The sequence below is a fragment of the Podospora bellae-mahoneyi genome, chromosome 7 (genome assembly GCF_035222275.1).
Source record: "Podospora bellae-mahoneyi strain CBS 112042 chromosome 7, whole genome shotgun sequence".
NCBI lineage: Eukaryota > Fungi > Ascomycota > Sordariomycetes > Sordariales > Podosporaceae > Podospora > Podospora bellae-mahoneyi.
The window spans coordinates 1,895,930-1,917,020 of NC_085886.1; the positions used below are offsets into that span (position 1 = coordinate 1,895,930).

Sequence of the window (21,091 nt, forward strand, 5' to 3'; positions counted from 1 at the left end):
ATGGATATGGGCATTGGGATATGGCGTTTAGATTTGGACTGGGGAGGATTTGGGAATTTGGATTGATGATACCTACTCTGCTTTTTATGTTTGATTACCTGTTGTACGAGAATGAATGAGCGTATTTACAGTTGTGCTGGCGCATTTATACTGAACAATTCCGGGGTTGTTGGTTACCACTTCTGTCTGTTAGCACCCCAATCTTTGGCCATTTCACTGCCCCGGCGTTGCCGTAGTTTATGCCCTACTCCCTATTGATCATGACTTTCAAACCCCCATATTTTTTCAAAAAGCCCTTCATCATCATCATCACCCGTCCGTCCCTTCCAGTTATTCCGACAATCTGGTCCCCTAACCCGACTCCGTCCTAGCCATCCTCAATCCTAATTCGCCAAGCATCACCCCAACCAACCCACCACCGGAGCGACCCGTACTTTCTCCACAGTGACAACTTCCCTTGAGACCCCTGTCACCTCACACACTGAATCGCGCAGGGCGCGGTCCAGCTCACCAGCTCCGTTTTGTTGAATCCCGCCCCAAAACAATTTTTTGCTCTGTTCTGTTTTCTCCTCACAACACCACGCATTCCCAACTAGGTATCACGACTGTGTATTCCAACCGACAATATGAGTACAACAACAAGACCCACGCAAAAACCGCCCACCTCGGCCCTCACGCCGAAAAAGCTATACCTTGTATTATACAACTCCGCCTCGGCGGTGGCCTGGCTGACGGTGCTCGGGAGGGTGGTCGTGACGTTGAACTACAAGGGGGATCCGTTTTTCGTTCCGTTGGTGGTGGACAATTTTGCGAGGGTGACGCAGACGTTTGCTGTGATGGAGATTTTGCATGCTTTGACTGGTGAGTCCCCCCCCCCCCTTTCGCAACTCTCTAGGGAGCCTCGCTGACGATTCACCCCCCAGGCGTCGTCCCCGCCCCCGTCTTCACAACCCTCATGCAAGTCGCCTCCCGCCTCTTCCTCATGTACGCCATCACGCTCCCCTTCCCCCAGCTCAACGCTTCCTACTGGTACTCCTCCATGCTCTGCGCCTGGGCCACCACTGAGGTTATTCGATACACCTACTTCGTCTTCAAGCAATTCGACCGCATCCCGGCTTCTCTTCACTGGCTGAGGTATTCTGCCTTTTTGATCCTCTACCCCATTGGGATCAGCTCCGAGGTTGCCATGACGCTCAGGGCTCTTTGGGGTCCTGCGAGCAGTGAGGCGTTTGCTTGGAGCAGCTGGTACCCTTATGCGCTGGGGGCGGTGTTGTTAAGTTATATCCCGGGGAGTGTGGTGCTTTATGGGCATATGTTGAAGCAGAGGAGGAAGTATCTTGGTGCTGGGGCGAAGGGGGAGGAGGTTAAGAACCAGAAGAAGAGACAGTAAATGTGAGGTTGAGGAATCTAGGGATTAACAGAGTTAAGATGAGGTCCAAGACGGGAGGATCTGGCATTGCGTTATGGCATTACGACATTGGCTTTTTGGACGACCATGGTTACGATTGCATCAGTTTGCACTTTGAAGGAAAACAGCGGTCATTTCTAATGCGTTGAAAAGGACTGGGCGGAAAAGATCAACGTGTGTGGTATCTTACTTGTGTACTAGTACGACGTTATAGACAAGAGGAGGAGCATCATAGAAAGCGAAGCCGCGAGCACCTGGTTATCCTGAAAGGCAAGGAGGAAAAGGGGGCGGAAGGAGAACCCCATAACAAAGAAGAACGCCGATTTCCAAAACAAAGCAACCGTCCCAACCTCAACGCCGAGCCATTGGCCCCTTATTATGTTGTTCTTCATGCGTGTATCGTCTCCGTCGAGCTCTCATACCATTCCTGGTTTACCCAGCTTGCGATCATATCTCTCGCATCAGCGGAGAGTTTGTCGTATCCTGGATTCTCTTTTGGTTCGAACATTGCTGTCGTCTTTGTTAGTCACCCTCGTTTCGATCTCACAACTGGAAGAATGCTCACACATGTGCGCCCACGTCTCATCCCTCGCCTTGTCGTTAATTGCTGGTCGCCAATCCCCGGCCTGATCCCTCTGCGGCACCACGCAAAACGTCCTCTCGTCTCCCAGCACCGTGCCGACCATGCTGACCTTTTCGAGAGCCCCGGCACTTTTACCCAGCCGGGTGTAGAGGTTCCCAAAACCGACGTTCAGCTCCTTGTTGAGGCGCATCATGTACGCCACCCGCTTCCGAAGTTCTTCTTTTCGGGCGAGGCAGCCGACGAATTCGAGATGGGAGGTGGCCCAGGTGAGGCCTTGGGTTATCTGCTCGCGCTTGAGGTAGGCTGCCGCTCCTGTTGCGGTTATTGCGCCTACTGCTCCGGCTGCCAGGGCGAGGGTTCCCCATTTTCCCCAGCCGCTTCCTCCGGTTTGTGGTTTTTGGTCTGGTTGTTGCTGTTGTTGTTGTTGTTGTTTCTGGGTGGATGGAGGGGCTTCGATGGCTTTTTGGGGAGCTTGTCGTTGTTGGTGGTGGTTTTCTTTGGCTGCGTTGGAAGAAGCACCGCCCCATATCGATGCCAGGCCGCTTAGTTGACCCATCACTTCTGCTGCTTTGGAGTAGTGCGTTTCTGCCCCGTGGGCGACGACGCCGGGGGAGATGCCGAGATAAGGGGTGTCGAAAGCGAGGACGGCCTGGATGTAGGGGAACATGAGGGAGTTGAGGGGTGCTTTCATGTTGCCTTGGTCGGGGGAGTTGCCGTTGTTGGGGATGGAGCCGTTGATTGCTTGTTCGGAGGCGATGGAGATGGCTGTTTCGGCGGCGACGATGCCGCCCATGGAGTGGCCGATCAGGATGACGCGGACGCCGGGTTCCACGGTGGGGGAGGGGGTGCCGAGGGAGACTTCGAGGTCGATTACCTTGTTGAGGAGCCAGTCGCGGAAGCGGTTGACGCAATCGGTTAGGTCGCCGCGGGTTTCGTAGGTGGGGTAGATGAGGAATTCGAGGTTGAGTTTGGGGAGGAGGGGGCGGAGGAGGGAGAGGAGGTGGGTTGGGAAGGCTTGGTTGGGGCCGAAGGTGTGGTCGTTACCCTTGAAGCCGTGGATGAAACAGAGGAGGAGTGTCTTCTTCATTTTGGGGATGGGTAGGCGGTGGCATTGGTAGTCGGTTGGGCGGGTGCGACTGCAATACAGGAAACTGCTTGAGCTGTGATATAGAAATAGAATCGGGAATCTAGAACTGCATCACAAGGCTGGCGTTCCGGGAGCTCAGTGTGGGGGCGGGGCCTGTGACGCATGGCAGATTGGCACTTCAGGTTGATGCAACTCCACATGCCGTTGGAGATCTCCCAGAGGCTTGTGAATGCCCAGAACGCTGGGGCTTGCATTGCTCTTGATAGGCCATATCATGGAAAACTGATACGTAGACTGGTACCCATCATAGAGCTACTGAAAGACAGTCAATAGCTGCCGGAGCATAGTCAATGTCCCTAGCAGGTAGTTGATAGGACTTCAGGAATAATCGGGATGTCTTGCAAGAGAGTTAATTGACGGCATCTATCGTCTTTTTAAGGTCTTAACCATGTCCCGGCCTGCATGTTTGTCCCTAGTGTGAGCACATGCCGAGATTTGAGCGATTCTAATCCTGGCTCTGGTTCTTCGTGATACGAATCTTGTAGGAAATGGCGAGGGACACTTCATAACGACATACCCAGTGTTTGATGGACATCGTATTGGAGATGGGTACTTGGAAGTAGGGTGGCGTCCAAGGCTAGGCAGTTCCGGAGGTGACAGCTTACAGTGCCACAGCTGTTCGTGTCCTAGTTGACAGTTCATAAATGAGAGATTTCTAGGACGTGGCAGCAGACACTGCAAGATTATCTTCAGATTATCTTCATAATTCTATTCTATCTCTTCCATCGTCAAAGAGATCAGTCAATCACTGAAGCAGCGGCATAAGAAACTCTTGATTAGGTAAGCTTACACCTGTTGCCTGTGGGCCGCGTCCGTGCGCAGAAACGCGCCAAGAGAGACGGGCCCTGGCCCTGAGCGAGTTGCTTCTTGTCGCAGTGATCAAAAGCGCGGAAACGTCTCTGAGCATCATCTAACTTCAGTTCCTTTCAGCGCAGTCGAGGTGACCAGCCTGGCATCGACCACGACATACGTCGTACCATGCCTTGAACTCTGTTCGGCCGCTGCATCTTCTTTCACTTTTTCTTCTCCTGCTCGGTCTTATTAACTGCTTCATTAAGGTTCGGTTTCTTCTACTTTTGATTTACTACCACATGTGCCGCCGTTCGGTTTGCTTTTCAACTACCACTTGCCAGAAATACCTAATTGCCATCTTTCAATAGTCACCATGACTGAACGCGTCTACGGCGTCACGCCGCCCATCTCGACGGCTCTCCCCACCGAGGCAGAGAAGCGAATGCACCAGGCGCTCCATGAGGAGCTGCGTGCCCAGGGCACTTTCGAGAGTCGCGCCGAGACAGAAGCGAGGAAGAAGGTTATTACTCAGCTTGAGAAAATCACAACTGCGTTTGTCAAGAAGGCTACGGCCGAGACCCAAAACTCGTTCATGGTGCGCGAAGCGATTGGGAGGGTGTTTACTTATGGCAGTTACCGTCTTGGTGTCTATGGTCCGGGTTCCGATATCGATACCCTGGTGGTGGCCCCCAAGCATGTCACGACCGAGCAGTACTTCCGTCTCTTTCCTCCCCTCCTCGTCGAGATGGCTCCCCCCGGCGCCATCACTGATCTCACTCCAGTCCCCGACGCCTTTGTGCCCATAATCAAGTTTGAGTTTTCCGGTATCAGCATCGATCTGATCTTTTGCTCCATCAAAGGTCTCACCCAGATTCCCGAGGACAAGAGTTGGAACCTGACCGACAACACTCTGCTGCGCGGACTGAGTGAAAATGAGGTGCGTTCGCTCAACGGAACAAGAGTCACAGATGAGATCCTCAACCTCGTCCCCGAACCTGCTACCTTTAAACTAGCTCTCCGGGCCATCAAGCTGTGGGCGCAGCGCAAAGCCATCTATGCGAACATTATGGGTTTCCCCGGAGGTGTTGCCTGGGCCATGCTGGTTGCCAGAGTGTGCCAGCTGTATCCCAAAGCAACAAGTGCGGTTGTGGTGAACAAGTTCTTTCATATCATGTTGAAGTGGCCCTGGCCGCTGCCTGTCTTGCTCAAGGATATCGAGTACAACATTTCCGTTACACGGGCCCCTGTTTGGAATCCCAAGGTACGTCAAACACCTCATAAGTTTGGACAGCAATTAACTCACCATCTGTACAGCTATACTCCAGCGACAGAAACCACAGGATGCCCATCATCACCCCAGCATACCCAGCCATGTGCGCAACCCACAACATCAACAGGTCCTCCAAGGTGGTGATCATGCAAGAGTTGGAGAAAGGAGTCCAGGTAACTGAGGAAATCATGACAGGCAGAGCACCGTGGAAGGCGCTATTCACCAAACATACCTTCTTCACGTCTGACTTTCGGTATTACCTTACAGTCATTTCGTCTAGCAGGACCAAGGATGCCCAGAACGTGTGGTCAGGTTTCATTGAGTCGAGGGTGCGTGTTCTTGTGAACAAGATTGAGAATCATGCCGCCATAGTACTGGCGCGCCCATTCAACAAGGGATACGACCGTCAGCACCGTTGCCAAAATTATGAGCAGCTTGGAGATGTGGTCAACAGCGGAAGCTTGGCATACCTGTACAAGCCCACGCCCGAAGAGGAGAAGGCCAAGGGTGAAGCCAAGACAGAAGTCAAGGCAGAGTTGATCAATGCGAATCTGAAGCCAGAGAGTGTGTTGCAAGATGGCCCAGTCGTTAAGCCCGAGCCTGGTACCGAGATTGCAGCACCCCCGCCCGTTACCGCAGCAGATGGAGCTGCCATCAAGCCAGAACCGGGCGCAGAGTCAGCCATGCCACCCCCGGCGCCACCACCAGTCGCCGATGGGGTCAAGAAGGAAGAAATCACAAAGAATGGAGATGGAGTCGAACAGAAAGACGGCAATGACGGCGAAGTCAAGCTTGCCGATATCCCGGAGAAGAAACAGGAACTGGAAGTGTTTACCACTAACTACTACATTGGGCTACAGCTGGGCAAGACGCCCGCGTCACTCGATCTTTCTCGCGAGGTCCAGGAGTGGATGAGCATGTGTCGCAGCAGCGACCTCTATAAGGAAGGCGTCAACTTTCTCGCCGTCACCCACATCAAGAACACGATGCTTCCCGACGATGTATTCGAACCTGGCGAGGTGAGGCCGCGTCCCCCGAAGAAAAAGCTCAAGAGACAAGCGCCGGATGATTCTTCGGCGCAGCAACCGACAAAGAAATCCAAGCCAGTCGGGTCAGCTCTGACCCCGGCCGTGAGCTAGCGGTCTCGTGCGAGCGTACCATCAGACAGAAAGTTTTGAAGTGTAAAAAAGCAACACATTGTTGAGTTATGGGATTTGGCACCTTTGAGAAGATAATCGCGAGAAAAATTTACAACAGCGGCTGGGTTTTGGGGCGGCGGCGGCGACGGCGTTGGTCATTGGGTATGGGGTAGTGTAAAGTAGTTAGATCTTTCTAGACTAATAGAGTTAGGGTTTTGGGGCACAAGTGCCTCCCAAATTTCTTCGGGTTGCTCTGGGTCAATGGGGTGATGAAATGTAGTTTATGCTATGTCGATGTATATAATCAAATGCTAATCGAAGTTTGCAACTTTCAATGCGAGGTGTGATTCTCAGACGCCATGATGACTAGCAGGATAGTGATGCTTTTCTGATTCTGGTAACGAGTGATATCAAGCAAACAATCAGCAATACCCAAAGATCTCTTCGGAACTGTAGGGGACTTTCGGGGAGGGGGGGGCATGGTCACCGGCGGAGAGGGGAGGTGGGATAGGGACTTTTGGACGGGGAGGGCGAGACTCGAGTTCGGCGGCGTGGGGGGTTGAGTCTGGTAAGGTGCATGCCGTGATTATTGAGAAGATCAGTAGAATACTAACGGCGGTGTGGAGGAGGTTGACCACCTATCTTTGCTTCTCGCACTGCTCGAGATTTAGCAGGGCTGGTTAGAGATACACATGAGCTGATCAAGAACGAGGTAAGACTGGCTCGCATGAGCAAGAACCATCGCTGGCATTGCTGTCAGTGTCAACGGGTTCATCACAGCCAAAATTGACCTACAGACATCGTTGCTCCTTCCTTGGAGCAACCAATGGTTTGTGTAGTAGGTCAAACACGCCCCTTCCAACAGCTCCAGTTAGCCTATCCATATTGGCCCCTCGTGGTCCAGTGGTAAGGCTGCTGGAGCTGCTCCCAATTGAAGGATTGGGTCCAGCAGCCTTCTCGATTCGATTCCTATCCGGAGTAAAAGCCCTGCGGGGTTTTTCGTAGCCGGTCACCCCTCTCAACCTGGAAACGGGAGGGTTGGCTGGTGAGCTCCTTTGCCCCTTTCGACCTTCCTTTTCTTCTGTTTTTACTTGGCTGTGTAAGTAAGTAAATCCACGATGGTGGGACCCTTGGGAATAGTTTCAATGAACCTGGTTGGTCGGTGAAGTCGCATTTGAAATGGTCTTTATTCTCGCGACTGCTATTTGATCAAGTCGTCAACACGACCACCATGTCATAACCTAAACTCATCTCTCATAACAAAAGCCACCCAAACCACCGTTGTATCCTCACCTACACCACCACCGCTCACAAATAATACCCCAGCCCCAACCCCAACCTCTCACAATACTCCACCTCCCTAAACAGCCCATCCCTCGACACAGGCCAATCCAACCCCCTCAGCACCCCCCTTCTCCTCCCCTTACTCACAGCCTCCCACACCCCCGCCCTCTCCCTCTGCCCCAAACTACTCTTCCACCCTTCCCCCCTAGCCCTCAACCACCCCCTCTCCAAATTCGGATTTCCCTCCTTCACAAACTGCGCAAAACTGTCCAAGACAAATTGCTCAAACGCCCTATCCCCTCCATCACCATCTCTCTCTCTCATCCCCTGCCTCCTCAACGTCCCAAACACGTAGTACAACTCACCCGAGTGACACCTCAGGTAAGGTTTCCTTGTATCACCCAATGGTTTCCCTTCCGTCCGCGGCGGCTCGCACACGTCTAGCTTGGGCCAGCCGGGCATTTGATATGTCCGGTCGAATTCGTAATAATATAAAGAGGAGAAGAGGTTGTTTTGGACGGCGCCAAAGGCGGTGGCTTGGTCTACGCAGCGGAATATTGCGTTTGTGGCCAGGCGGGTGGTCAGGTTGAACAGGTCGAGTGTTGCGTTGCCTGTGTTTGGGTGGGCTAAGGGGGGCAGCTGGGAGGGGGAGAAGCCTTGGGAGAGGAGGTACTCAGTAGCATTGGTGGTGGAAGACGAGGGGAAACTGATAAATGGGGCGCCGTCGTCGTGGGTGATGCCCATTAATATATTTAACGGGCGGCGGCGTTTGGGAGAAGGAAGAGAAAGCGACAGTTCTGATGTGGTGAGGTATGTCCCGTCTACCACTAAATATCTCGCTGACGTGAGGGAGGTCAGTGTCGATGCTGGGACGGCTCGGAGGCAGTCGACCTGAGAGGGGGCGTTGGTGCAGTTTGTTGCGTTGAGGATGGTGTTGGCTACCACCGAGACTTGCTCGGGGATGGTGTAGTATTTCGAGTAGGTTGTTCCGTAGTTTAGACCGCCGAGGTTGCTGAGGAGGATGGCGCCCGAGAATTTGTCGAGGGCTTTGGGGGAGGCGATCAGGGCTCTGACCGAGGCGGCGCCGGCGGATTGGCCAAAGATGGTGATGCGGTCTGGGTCGCCGCCGAGGGATTGGATGTTTTTCCGGACCCAGTCCAGGGCTGTGATTTGGTCGACGAGGCCGTAGTTGCCGTTGGTTTTGCCGTCGTTGAGGGCTAGGAAGCCGAGGGTGTGAAGGCGGTAGTTGATAGCTACGACGACGATGTCACCTCTGGAGGCCATGTTACCCCCGTCAAAGGTCGGATCGTTGGCTGTACCGCCTGTGAAGGCACCACCGTGGATCCAAAAGGCGACAGGGCGGAGCTGCTTCTTGGAGGGAGCGGAGTTGGGATTGGGGAGGTGGGGTGTCCAGATGTTGAGGAATAAACAGTCTTCGGTACCGGTGTTGCCTCCCTGGGCACATTGGGAGCCATACTCCAAAGCAGAGGCAGCCTCTCCTGAGCCCTGGAACAGAGTCGGGTATGTGAATCTTTGCGGCTGCGGCGCATAGCGGACTCCGAGGAAGCGGAAAGAAAGACGGTCTCGAAAGCTATCTCGAGGTCAGCACATGTTGCCTCTCACGAAACGGAAAACATACCCTGTCAAAGTCTGGTTGTTGACATCTACCGAGACCTGCCATTTCGAGCTCGTATCCTGAAATGTCTCATTCGAGAAGGGTGCTTTGTTGGTACAAAGACCAGCGAGTTCATCACGGCTCTTAGCCGAGCTGATACCACTGTCAACGTCGATGGTTTTGCGGCCTGAGATCCAGAACCTAGACGATGAGCTCGCCCGCTTCTCATAGCGAAGATAGTCAAACAACGGTTGAAGCAAGCCTTTCTCGCCCTTCTTCTTGCCCTCCGACCATGGTTGCTCTCCTAGTCCAGAGCAGATCTTCTCAAATTCATTGATAGCCACACGAGACTCGGTCACGATCACAGTCGAGTCCGCAAAGCGGCTTTCAGGTCCTGCTTGGGTGTTAGTCAAAGATGAACACAAACGCTGGGAGATAGGAAGCCTACCCTGGAGATCATTGTTCGTTAAGATAGTCAACCCAGTATCCAACTTCTTGAGAGATTCACCCGCAGCCAACCCAGCCAGGGCAACAACTGCCCCCAAGAAACGCACCATACTGAAAGGGTCCCACCTGTGTAAAGAACGAAAATCTCGCCACAGGAAACGCAGATCTGGGGAATCTCTGTGTTTAATATCACCACTAGGCAAACACCTACTACGGTTCGGTGCCTCAGTTAGACAGGGGACCTTTTGTCACAGTCACGGTCCCCCGCAGCCGGATCTCGCTACCCGAGAGCGTACGGTGTAGTAAGTCTCCGCGATTTGGTGTTTCCCTCCATCGGATCACAGGCTCACCGGGCCCAGTTTCCTTTATCCCCGCGGTGAAAAAAGTTCGCCTTAGTACACCACGATAAATCTACTCCAGCCTCCCGGTTAGGTGGCGGGTATAGCGTAACGTTGAACGGGTGTAATTTAATAGGCTAAATAGAAGAGAAGGTGCCCGCCCTGTCAACCAAAATGCAGGAACCGTCCAGTGGAGTTATGCAAATGCTTATTTTAAGGTTCGGTTGTGTATTTTGGAGAGTGTCCGGCCGGCTAGACCTGGATCTCACCTAGCTTCTTGACTACCTTTTCGTGGAGGACCATTGACAGGCGAGCCGCCACTGCGTCGTTTGTTTCGTCGTCCTTTTCTGATAGACCGAGTTGTTCACCCCCGGCGATACATTTCTGGGTAGCTCCTTCGTAAAGCTCCCCCATGCAAGCGCCCAACTCCGCGATTTGGTCGGTGGCGAGCAGGCTATCGCGGACCTTGAGGGCAAATGATGGCCTGCCGCGGGCGACGTTGAGGTTAATGCCAAGGACTTTGTCGACGGTTGCCCAGTGGGCAATCTCAACCAAGAGAACGCCGAGACTGTAGATATCAAAACTCTTTTTGAAACGCTCACGTTCGTCCGGGTTTGTTGATTGTGCGTTGGGGTGCCTGTAGAGGTTGTACTCAATGTCGTCACCTGGCCCGGGAATATCTGTCATTTCGTCCGCCCGGGCTGGCCTGGAGAAATCGAATCCTGACAGGTAAGGTTTGCCAAAGTCGACGTCTCCGCTGGTGGTTTTGAAGAAAATGATATTGTGGCTTCGAAGCCCCTTGTGCAGCCAGTTGACAGCATGGAGATAAAGCAGGCATTTACTGATGGCATGAGCCAGCTTGACCCGCTTTGTGACAGGTGGCTTTCGTGTTGTCTCGAGGAGCTCATGGAGCGACACCGGAGGTGAAGATTGGTCAAGGCCACTGTCTACTGGTCTTTCAAAGACCAACCCCAGGCGCATATTCAAGATGTCCTCGTCTTCGTCCTCTTGCCCGTTCGAGCTTCCTCTGTCAAAATAACCGAGGCAATGAGGTGTTCTAAAGTCCTCTGGCTTTGGTGTATGGTTCAGCAGGGCCGCTAGCTTGGCTACTCTTTCGACAATCACGGCTTTCGGGGGTGATGAATCCCCCGGTCTTTGCGGGTCATATTCTTTCCATTCAACCCAGACCTTTTTCTTGACACCGTCTTTGACAAGGACAGCCTCACATCTCGGCTGATCAGACTCATCGGCTGCTGGCTCAAGCTCGATCATGAAACGATCGAGAAGGAGGCGTTTCTCGCCCGGTTTTCCGAGCTCTAGTTGGTTGGCCGTTGCCTCGTCCAATGGCCTTTTGTGGGTAGACTCGATCGACTCGTTAAAGGCTTTGAACTTGGCAAGTTGCGATATTAGTTCGAGCCCGTCGGCGTTTGCTTGTTTCTTCGCCACGGTGAGCTGTGCTGTAGGGAGAGCTGAGCTGGCTTCAAGCCTGATGTTGAGGGCCATGACAAGCCGAGACAAATCACTAATCTTGTGGTGCAGCTGCAGGACACCACGGTTGGTGTCTTGTACTGTATGGTGAATCTCGACCTGCATGCGTTGGTCGAGGATTCCAGTCATGTTATCATTCAATGTTGAGAACCTGGAGAGGAGAAGCTCAAAAGCGGCCTTGTCAAAGGCAACCCATTGCAACCTCTGGGAAGCTTCATGTGACGATTCCTTCAGACTTCGCATGGCTTTCTTGATGAAGTCCCGCCGTCTCTTGGGCAGTGGAAAGTTGGCCTCGGCCGCATCTTTTTCAGGGTTCTCGAGGACCTGATCTTGGTCAGGAACAGCCCTCAGACATTTTCGTTTCTCTTGGTGTTCTTTGAACTCTTTGAACAAACACTCGACTTGGACCAGCAAGTCAAGCACTGTCTGACGATGCAGAACGAAGGTGTTGGACTCGAGGACTTTATCCCTTCGTTTGGCGTCCAGGTCGAGCAAGCCAGATGCTTCACTCCAGGCAAATAGACGTTGCTGTTCCATGCGAAGCCGCAGATTGAGATACCTGGCATCGTCCGGGAAGTTCAAGGCGGTTATGACCAGTTGAATCCCCTGAATACATCCGCTGTAGACCTGGAGGCCAATAGAAGCCACGCCAATGGCGAGCCCTGCTAATGATACGGGATCCATGGACCATGGGCCAGGTGCTAGGGAAAGGCATCAGCCACGCATATGTATAATGGGAGTGGTGTGCCATACTTAGCTGTGGCTGGTGAGCCGAGAAGAGTTGGACTTGCGAGATGCGACCGAGGTTCTCACCAACAACTACTCTTGTCCGTCTATCCGTAAAATGTGTGCGATGTCCTAAATTCCATAGCTCCTTCCCCGCTACAAGGTGGTGTCCCCACAACGTAATCAGGCTCGATTGATGCAAGCACATTTGCCGGCGAGCCTGACTTTCCTCATCGGTCACTCGCCGATGCAGTGGAAAGTGGGAGACGTGTAACGGTGAATCCCACAGTGCTCCATCCTTGTGCATAATCTTTTTTTGGGGGCCATTTTCCAGAGGGCAAGTTTCTCTTCTTGGGAACTCACAGACCCTAACCCTTTAACCCTTCTACATGCCCTGCCAGTCAAGGGTTCTCGCAACAGTTTGAACTCCAAGATGCATTTCAACTGTCGAGACACCTCACCGGGGTATCGTTTACCCATCTGCGGAGTAACCGTGACCAGATTCCCGACAAATCCATCACTAGAACCCGGAAAGCAACGTGGCCAGCGTTGCAACGACATGCGGGTGATATCTGGGCTGGCAAGGGGGGGTTGTTTGTTCCTCTCGAGAGGTTTGCTCCAACGCTCTCTCGCACTCGGGAGTGCTCCGAGAGGGCCCCGACGCTCCTCCGGACCCCACCCGGGCCGTGAGGATTTGCCAATTCGGCCGTCTCATCTCGCTGATCGGATCGTGAGGCATGTCGTCGAGGGTGGGCTGGCCTGGGCGCTGTGACGACACTGAAAAGAGTGGCCCTAGCACATCCGAGATTGGATTGCTGTGTGGGGGAATTTAAACTCTTCAACGGTCGCCCGCTCTGGCCCCAGCAAATCCTCCAGGATGACCGCCTTGAGAGGTCCCATCCCGCTCAGCCCGGGCCGCCAGCGTAGCATTTCTCCTGTTTCGAGCACCAAGGGCTAAGCGCGCCACCAATCAGCATCAACAGCTACTCGGGTTTCAGCTGGGCCAGCGGTCCAGGTCACTCAGTCCTCCTCATTATCGCAATCTGCATGTAGAGAGAGACCAACAAAAGGCTCAGGACATCCATTTCATAAGCAATGGCGGCTGGCTGGCTGTCCATGTCGATATCGGCCGGTACCTTTACCTTGAATCGAGATCCCGCGTGGAGTGGCCCGCCAGGTCCCGGTTGCTGTCTTTGTTATCCACAGACCGAGTGTCTGTGATTCTCGGATAGCATCCCGCCTCACTTTGTTCAGAGACACTTATTAAACAACTGCCCAACCCGAGCACGCCATCACATCAAAAACGGCAACCAGCCCCGTCCCCATCCCATCATCTGCAGCTAGTCGAGGCCCCGCGTGGAGAGAGAGGGTCGAAAACCGGTCCTGGCGAGGGGAAGCTTGGCTTCCTGATTAGTTCGACACGGAGAGACGCCCAAAGGTCCGGTTTGCCCTAACAGAACCTGGAACCCTTCACGAATCTGCACAAGCAGCCCGTCGAGTCCCCGTCGTCACAGGCCGAGTCCACTCACTCAACAAAAAAAAAATTCTCAATTGGGCTATTGACCGCCTGTCCTCTGTCGTTATCTTTCCCCCGCCACCAAGCAGCTCTCGGACTCGCTTGATTTGTTGCAGGAGAAAAAAAAGGGCGAGAGGAGAGGAGAGGCTGCCACGCTTCATTTATATTTTTACCACCAACTACTCCCCCCGTCCGGCATTGCTAGCTACCAGGCCCGCTGCTAAGAGACGTTCACCGCACCGTTAACCCGCTGTACCCCTTCCGAGGTTCCGCTCCCCGACTCCCCGAAGCCTAGTCCCTGCTTTCCCAGACACGGGCGGCATACAGCAAGCAGCGTTGCCCCCAGATCACCGCAGGCCCGCCTCCTTATTCCCATTACCGATTACCCTTAAGCTGCTGTGAATGCCCGCCTGCTCTTCCATTCGTCTCAACCCACCCGACAAGTTGTGAGATTCTGCCCTGCCTCGGATTCTGACCCCTCTGGCTGTCTGTTTCTGCTCGCATCGCCCTGATCGCGCAGCAGCCTGTCTGACCTCACACCCCCACCCCTTCCCCCCCCCGCCGAATCGTCTGATCTGATTGCCGACCATGGAGACCTTCTCGCCGGAAGCCCCACACTCGTCAGCCGCTTCCACTAACGGCTCGCCTGCGGTGTCTAGCGACAGCCCGGGGACGGCGACCTCCTCCTCGTCGAATGCCTTTTCGGCGACCATTGATGGCCGCCCGTCGCAGCAGCACCCGGCGCCGCCTCCTTCGGTCCCCGCAGCATGTCTCGCCTGTGTAAGTGAATGTTACTTTTTGTCTTTTTTGTCGTGAAAGCCAAGGTACCCCCGGACCGGTCCAGCACCACTCTGATGGTGGCCAGGTCGCCGGTTGGCTTGGATCGTGGTGTCAACATCGCCGAGTTGTAACGTGAGCCCTTCAGAAAAGATGGTGTGCTAATACCCGTGATGCAATAGCGTGGCAAGCACCTCAAGTGCGATGGGAACACCCCTTGCTCCCGTTGCACAAGCTCCGCTACAGAGTGTATCTATGTTGCTTCTCGTCGTGGATACAAGGGCCCTCGGAGGAATGCTGCCCAGAATCCTAACAAACGCCATGCCTCGTCGTCCCCTCCGTACTCGGGGCCTACTGTCGAGAGCTGCCCGATGATGCTAGGGCACACCCCCGTGTCTATTCCTGCTCCCTCCCTCTCAGCCTTCAACCCGGCCATCGTCTTGCCGGAGCAGTCGCCGGTCTCGTACGCACCTACACCTGCTCTTAACCACGCCGGTCTCTATCGAAACTCGTTTGCCTCACCCTTGGACCCCAACACCATGGCCCCTCCCAGCACCATGGCCCTGACGACCTCGTCAGCGATCCCCCATGTTCAGCCACCAGTGACCACCCTGGCCGAGAGATGCTTCGATGCCTTCTATCACTACTTCCATGCCGCCCACCCCTTTGTGCTGCCCAAGGAGTACTTCCTTCGGCTGCTCAAGGAGGGCAACACCCCTGGCCTCAACGTGGTTATGGCTGCCATCAGATATATTGGCTCGCTCTTCTTGGATGCCGGTCCAGCCAAGGCCACCTATCTGGAAGAAGCCATCAGGCAGTGTTATCTGCCTACCACTACCAAGGATGGCTTCCTGATCCAAGCCTTGTTGCTGATCATCATTGGGCTGGATGGGAGCTGTCAACAAGAAAAAGCACGGGAGTTGTTGGCGGACTGTGAAAGATTTGCTATTGAGATTGATCTGAACAAGCGTCAGTTTGCATCACTGCACGGCCACGGTAATCCCGTCGTGGAGGAGAGCTGGCGGCGAACATGGTGGGATCTCTTTGTGTGTGACGGCATGATTGCTGGTGTCCATCGCATCACCAACTTTTTGCTCTTTGATATTCAAAACGATGTTGGTCTGCCGTGCGAGGAGCAGCAGTATCTCACAGGGGTAAGAGCTTCTCGAGCGTATGTAGATGTGATGTGAGGCTGATTTACCTTTATAGCGCATCCCCCCACCAGCATACATGGAAGACTTTGATGACCAGCTCTTCTCCGGTGAAGACCGAGAGTTTTCGTCTTTCACCTACCGTATTGCTGCCATCAGAAATCTCGGCAGGATGATGCGGATGCCTCAGATTATGTACCCCGGAGACGACACCATCTCCCGGATAGAAGCCCTGCTCACCAACTGGAGGCTCCACCTGCCCGAGTCCAAGAGGGATGATCTGAACAAGAACTGCAAGCTGGATGAGATGATGTTTCAGGCGCATTTTATCACTCATGCGTATGCCAAACCCATGCTTTGAGAGCCATGTGAGAGATGCTGACATTGTCCACAGTTGCACCATCATGCTTCACCAGCCCCTATCCCAGCTCGACTCCTCCCCCGTCCAAGCTGTCAACTCGTGCGCCCCTCACCGACCAGTCCCCTCGGGCGACAACTTCAACGCCCACACCCGGCACACCATCACGGCCGCCTGCGAGATCAGCAAGATGGTCACCCAAGCTGTGCCCATCATCCAGCACACGCACTTCTTCACCTGCGTCGTCACCCTCAGCTCCATCGTCCACTTGTCAAAGTGGGCGCTGTACTTTATCGAAGACGAGGAAGACCTCCGGCAGCAGATCAGACTGAACATTGGCGCCCTCAACAAGCTCAGCAAAGTGTGGAAAGCGGCAAACACGGCTTGGGGTCAGGTGAAGGGTGTGGCACAGGAGATTTACAGGGAGAAGAAGGCGCACCAGATCAGCCCGGCGTTCTGGGTTGGTTTCACGCAGGAGCAGATGATTAGCAGCATCCAGGCTGATGAGGGGATCATGAGCGAGTTTAATAGTATGTTGACGCAGGTGACGCAAGCGCCGTGATATTTTTTTAGTTTCTGTTTCTTTGCATTTTGGAAAATTCGGGGGCAGGATTTAACGTTTGGAAAATCTTTTTTGGATTTTTGTTTCTAGGTACGACGATGACTACTACTACTATTACTGCAGCGGGGTTTCATATGGGGTTGATGAGATGATATCCTTTGTTCTGTTTCACAACTTTTTGGGGAAGAGGAATTATGGAGAGAAGGGGTTTATGACACCAAAAAGGGACAGGGGGGGTGGGGGGCGAGGGGAAAATGGAGTTTTTTTTTTTTTTTTTTTTTTTTGAAGAAGTTGATTTTTTCTCTGGATGAGGGACATATTATTTTGGGGTGGATGATTTGGAGGGATATTTTTTGACAGGACGACAAAGTCTGTTTTTTTTTTTTTTTTTGTGTATCCGTAACTTTTTGTTCTTTTGGCTGGGCTAAATTGGGCACATATGAGCGAGCAGGGCAGGCATGGAGGTTACTGGTGACTTAACTGAGATTTTTTGTATTTGGATATGTACAGACTATGCTCATCTTTGGCTTATGTTGCGAGCAGAAGAACTCTCTCTGGGGAGTGGGGTGAGCTTAAAGTCCATGAGTATGACCCCTTCGCTAAGGATTTCCGCTTCGGTATACTCTGTGATGCATCACAAGATCGATCACTTTGACTTGATACCCACGAGGAAGAAGTACCAGATTCCCGAGGTCTGCGTCGCAGTACTTGTCGTTCTTTATAGTGGACGGCGATCAAAGTGGGCCACCTAGATTGATAGTAGTACCTGGGACTAAGGCACGCACTTTATATGCGGGCCTAATGTATGGAACATTGGAAAACGACCAACGACTTTTATTTTGCTTATATGCCCACTTATTACATGATTATGACCATGACGGAGAGATCCCCGAAGGTTCCAGCCTGATATGCCCAATCATGGGGAAGGGAGTGGTTGGTACCTGCAGTTGGCGGAGAGTTAACTGCATAGGTACACAGGTAGGTGGTCAGCGAGGCGTGGCAAGTTCCGGGGATCTGGATGTCTTGGATTGAGGTAGCGAGGATTCCTGAGAGATCGAATCGGAGGGGAGGGGGAGGGGGAGGGATCGTGTCGGTGACCTCCTTTAGGGTCGTGAAGATATATATATATATACTTTGAACATTGAGAGCGTGTTCATGGGATCTTGGGATGTCATGCAGATCACCCCCTCGGGTATCTCGAGGCTATTAACGGTGATAGGCGGCGATGAGCTCACGCTAAAACTCTACTGTACACCACCACCCCGATTCTCCCGCTAAAGAATCGCCGTGTCTCAGTTTACCACACCAAAAAGGACGCCGACCGGGCTCGGGTTGGATGAGTTCGTGGTTCAGCTCCCCGCATTCCGACCCGAGTGAAGTCGGCGACCACGTGGGGTCTTCCGTCCTGTCCAAAGGACAATGGTTGGCTGGCAGTCACCCCTCACAACGGCGAACATATACACTCCCTTCATATCAACGCCCAACCACCCAACACCCAGCAACTACATAGCATGTAAGCCCCTTGCATCACCACGAGAACCTGTCATCGGCGATGTTGTCCCACCCAAAAACCCACACACAATATCACTGACTGGCACTTGTGTATGACTATAATCCCGGTAAGCCCTGCGCATGTATGTGGGGTGTGGTCAGCGGGTTTGATGCAAGCGTGAGGCTCAAGATGGCGATTCCAACCATCGCCGTTTATTGTGCTTTGGTGATGGTGGTGCCCGCTTGTGCCAAGGCGCCTGTCAGTTGCTTATTCTTTGTGCACTCTCATCACTCATCCATGAGCTTACATACTCGGAGTTTGGTGTGCCTTGTCTACTCGGGGATTGACACTGGCGCGGTAGATCCCGCGAACTACTTGCACCACTACACCGATAGCTCCCCGGCACTTGACGTGTTGGGAGTAGTGAAGCTGAATTTGGGCAGGAATGCTAGCCACTTTCCGAGACTGATTGCTGTTGGTTCAGCTAGACTGGGTTGGTTGGCGACTGAGCTACTGACGATAACTCCGGAGTTGGTGGTTGAACATGCCCGAGTTTTGGGGAGGAGGATCGTGAACTGGAGGGGAGGACTAGACGGCGTTTGTCTTGGATGACGGTGATCGGGGTTCATGCGGAGGGGATGAGCGTTGAGAAACCTGGGCTGGGTATGAGTATCTAATGGCTGGGTGCAGGTAAAGGGAGAAGGCTGTACAAGACTGCTGCTGACTGAGGAAACGAGAGTGCTCATAATCCCATCTGTCCGCCTCCCAACCCGCAGACCTCATCCCGTGTTCACCTGCCTCATCTTTTCATTCTCGCCGTCCTCCCAACCATCATCACAACATGAACGCCCCATCAAGCTCCTCCTCCTCCTCCCCAAAAATGGACCCCGAATCCGGCCCCTCCCCCTCCCACCTGAAAAACACCACCCTCACCTCCCTCACCTGGTCCTCCCTATCCCACGCAATCTCCACGACCCCCATCCTCACCTCCTCAACGGGCCTCCTCCGCCCAGGCGAACTCCTAGCAGTAATGGGCCCCTCGGGCTCAGGCAAAACAACCCTCCTCAACCTCCTCTCCCGCCGCCTTTCCCCATCATCCCCCTCACCCATCCTCCTGAACGGAACCCCCCTCCCCCTCCCCCAATTCCAATCCCTGACCCGCTTCGTCGAACAGACTGACTCCCTCATCGGGGCCCTAACCCCACGCGAGACCCTCCACTTTGCCTCACGGCTCTCAAGCGCGGGGATTAGCAAAAAAGAGAGGCGGGAAAGGGTAGAGGGTCTACTCGGGAGTTTCGGCCTGGTCGAACAAGGCGATGTAGTGGTCGGGACTGTGATAAAAAAAGGGTTGAGCGGAGGGCAAAAGAGACGGTTGGGGGTTGCAAAGGAGGTTATCACCGGGCCGAGGGTGGTCATACTTGATGAGCCGACCAGCGGGCTTGATGGGAGGGGGGGGTGGGAGGTTGTCAAGTTTTTGAGGGGGTTGGCGAGGGAGAATAATGTGGGTACCTAGGTACTCTTCTGGGGGTGGTATGGGAATGATGCTAATTGGGGTGCAGTTGATTATTATTGCGAGTATACACCAGCCTTCAACCGCGACGTTTGACCTGTTTGACAAGCTGTTGCTCTTGTCAGAGGGCAAGACGCATTATTTTGGTTCGGTGGAGGGGGTGGGGGGGTATTATGAGAGTCAGCTTGGGATGGTCATGCCACGGCATGTTAATCCTGCTGAGTGGTTGCTTGAGCAGACTAATATTGATTATGCCGATGATAAAGAGGCTGCGAGGGCGAGGCTGGAGGAGATGCAGTCTGGCTGGGAGAGGTCGGATTTGAAGAAAAAGTTGGATGAGGATGTTGCTGCTGTTGCTGCTAGGGCGGAGAAGGGGGGGGATGAGCTTGTGTTGGGGGATGATGAGGCGAGAGACAAAAAGCCGGGGATGGCGAGTGTGGTTGTGACGCTGGTGCACAGGAGCTTTATCAAGAGTTATCGGGATGTGGTTGCCTATGGGATTAGGTTGGCGATGTATACTGGTATGTATCCCTCCTTTGGTTGATACAGGAGAAAACTAAGAGATAAAAGGTCTCGCCATAATGATGGGCACAGTCTGGCTCCGTCTGCCGGCCACACAAGACTCCATCATCCCCTTCACCAACTCCATCTTCTACGGCAGCGCCTTCCTCAGCTTCATGGCTGTGGCGTACTGTCCCGCCTACCTCGAAGATTACAACCAGTATGCCAAAGAGAAACGGAACGGGCTCTACGGCGCCACCGCTATGACGCTGTCAAACTTCCTCGTTGGGACACCATACCTCTTCCTCATCTCAGTCGTCTTCTCAGCAATCAGCTACTGGCTCTCCAACTTCCAGCCTACCGCCAAAGCCTTCTTCACCTGGGTCTTCTGGCTCTTCCTGGACTTGCTTGCCGCCGAAGGGCTGGTAGTCTTTATGGCATCTCTCTTCCCGTCCTTTGTCATCTCGTTGGCGCTGGTTGCGTTTGCCAATGGCTTGTGGATGAGCGTGGACGGGTTCATGGTGCCGCCGGGGACGTTGAATGTCTTTTGGAAATATGTTTTCCATTACTGGGACTATCAAAAGTATGTGTTTGAGAACATGATGATCAATGAGTTCAGCGAGAGGGTGTATACCTGCGCCGAGACGGCGGATGGGTGTCAATGTGAGTATCTAGTATTCTGCATCCTGACATGAGAGAGAATAGAAAGCTGACAGGAAATGCAGGCATGTGGCAGACTGATCTGGCTGATCAATGCCTGATCCGTGGACAGGGAGTGTTGGACCAGTACGGATACAAACCTGGGTATATGGGCAAGGATGTGGGCATCATGCTGGCCATCATTTTTGGATATCGGCTCGCGGGGTGGTTGGTGTTGAAGCTGAAGAAGTAGTAGAAACGGCGGTTGTGATGCCAGCGCGGCCGTGTAAGTGGAACGGGTCCTGCATGAGACTGCAGAAGCTGGGTGGTTGACAGATGCAATCTATC

The 21,091-nt window shown here is 53.5% G+C and overlaps 7 protein-coding genes across 7 annotated transcripts; 4 read left to right on the plus strand and 3 right to left on the minus strand.

Annotated features, from left to right (window-relative positions):
* Positions 1 to 626: 626 nt before the first annotated feature.
* QC761_707470 (uncharacterized protein) lies at positions 627 to 3,012 on the plus strand (the record flags this gene model as incomplete). Its single annotated transcript, XM_062882296.1, has 3 exons — positions 627 to 861; positions 924 to 2,836; positions 2,971 to 3,012. 2 exons carry the CDS (start codon positions 627 to 629, stop codon positions 1,388 to 1,390), a joined length of 702 nt encoding a protein of 233 aa, XP_062728325.1. The 3' UTR covers positions 1,391 to 2,836; positions 2,971 to 3,012.
* QC761_707480 (uncharacterized protein) lies at positions 1,539 to 3,800 on the minus strand. The gene is made up of 3 exons (XM_062882297.1): positions 3,656 to 3,800; positions 1,974 to 3,475; positions 1,539 to 1,918 (listed from the first exon to the last, which is right to left on the minus strand). The coding sequence occupies exons 2-3, from the start codon at positions 3,076 to 3,078 to the stop codon at positions 1,797 to 1,799; spliced, it is 1,227 nt and encodes a 408-aa protein (XP_062728326.1). The 5' UTR covers positions 3,079 to 3,475; positions 3,656 to 3,800; the 3' UTR covers positions 1,539 to 1,796.
* Positions 3,801 to 3,920: 120 nt separating this feature from the next.
* On the plus strand, positions 3,921 to 6,652 carry PAP1 (polynucleotide adenylyltransferase). Its single transcript, XM_062882298.1, has 2 exons — positions 3,921 to 5,191; positions 5,245 to 6,652. Exons 1-2 carry the CDS (start codon positions 4,304 to 4,306, stop codon positions 6,337 to 6,339), a joined length of 1,983 nt encoding a protein of 660 aa, XP_062728327.1. The 5' UTR covers positions 3,921 to 4,303; the 3' UTR covers positions 6,340 to 6,652.
* Positions 6,653 to 7,647: 995 nt separating this feature from the next.
* QC761_707500 (uncharacterized protein) lies at positions 7,648 to 9,795 on the minus strand (the record flags this gene model as incomplete). Its single annotated transcript, XM_062882299.1, has 3 exons — positions 7,648 to 9,214; positions 9,263 to 9,632; positions 9,687 to 9,795. 3 exons carry the CDS (start codon positions 9,793 to 9,795, stop codon positions 7,648 to 7,650), a joined length of 2,046 nt encoding a protein of 681 aa, XP_062728328.1.
* A 480-nt stretch (positions 9,796 to 10,275) lies between these two features.
* QC761_707510 (uncharacterized protein) lies at positions 10,276 to 12,195 on the minus strand (the record flags this gene model as incomplete). The annotated part of the gene is made up of 1 exon (XM_062882300.1): positions 10,276 to 12,195. One exon carries the CDS (start codon positions 12,193 to 12,195, stop codon positions 10,276 to 10,278), a length of 1,920 nt encoding a protein of 639 aa, XP_062728329.1.
* Positions 12,196 to 12,757: 562 nt separating this feature from the next.
* QC761_707520 (uncharacterized protein) lies at positions 12,758 to 17,198 on the plus strand. Its single transcript, XM_062882301.1, has 4 exons — positions 12,758 to 14,533; positions 14,713 to 15,684; positions 15,740 to 16,020; positions 16,076 to 17,198. The coding sequence occupies exons 1-4, from the start codon at positions 14,342 to 14,344 to the stop codon at positions 16,599 to 16,601; spliced, it is 1,971 nt and encodes a 656-aa protein (XP_062728330.1). The 5' UTR covers positions 12,758 to 14,341; the 3' UTR covers positions 16,602 to 17,198.
* A 641-nt stretch (positions 17,199 to 17,839) lies between these two features.
* Positions 17,840 to 20,996, plus strand: QC761_707530 (uncharacterized protein; the record flags this gene model as incomplete). The annotated part of the gene is made up of 6 exons (XM_062882302.1): positions 17,840 to 18,114; positions 18,216 to 18,351; positions 18,455 to 19,594; positions 19,653 to 20,124; positions 20,174 to 20,767; positions 20,830 to 20,996. The coding sequence occupies exons 3-6, from the start codon at positions 18,935 to 18,937 to the stop codon at positions 20,994 to 20,996; spliced, it is 1,893 nt and encodes a 630-aa protein (XP_062728331.1). The 5' UTR covers positions 17,840 to 18,114; positions 18,216 to 18,351; positions 18,455 to 18,934.
* Positions 20,997 to 21,091: the final 95 nt, after the last annotated feature.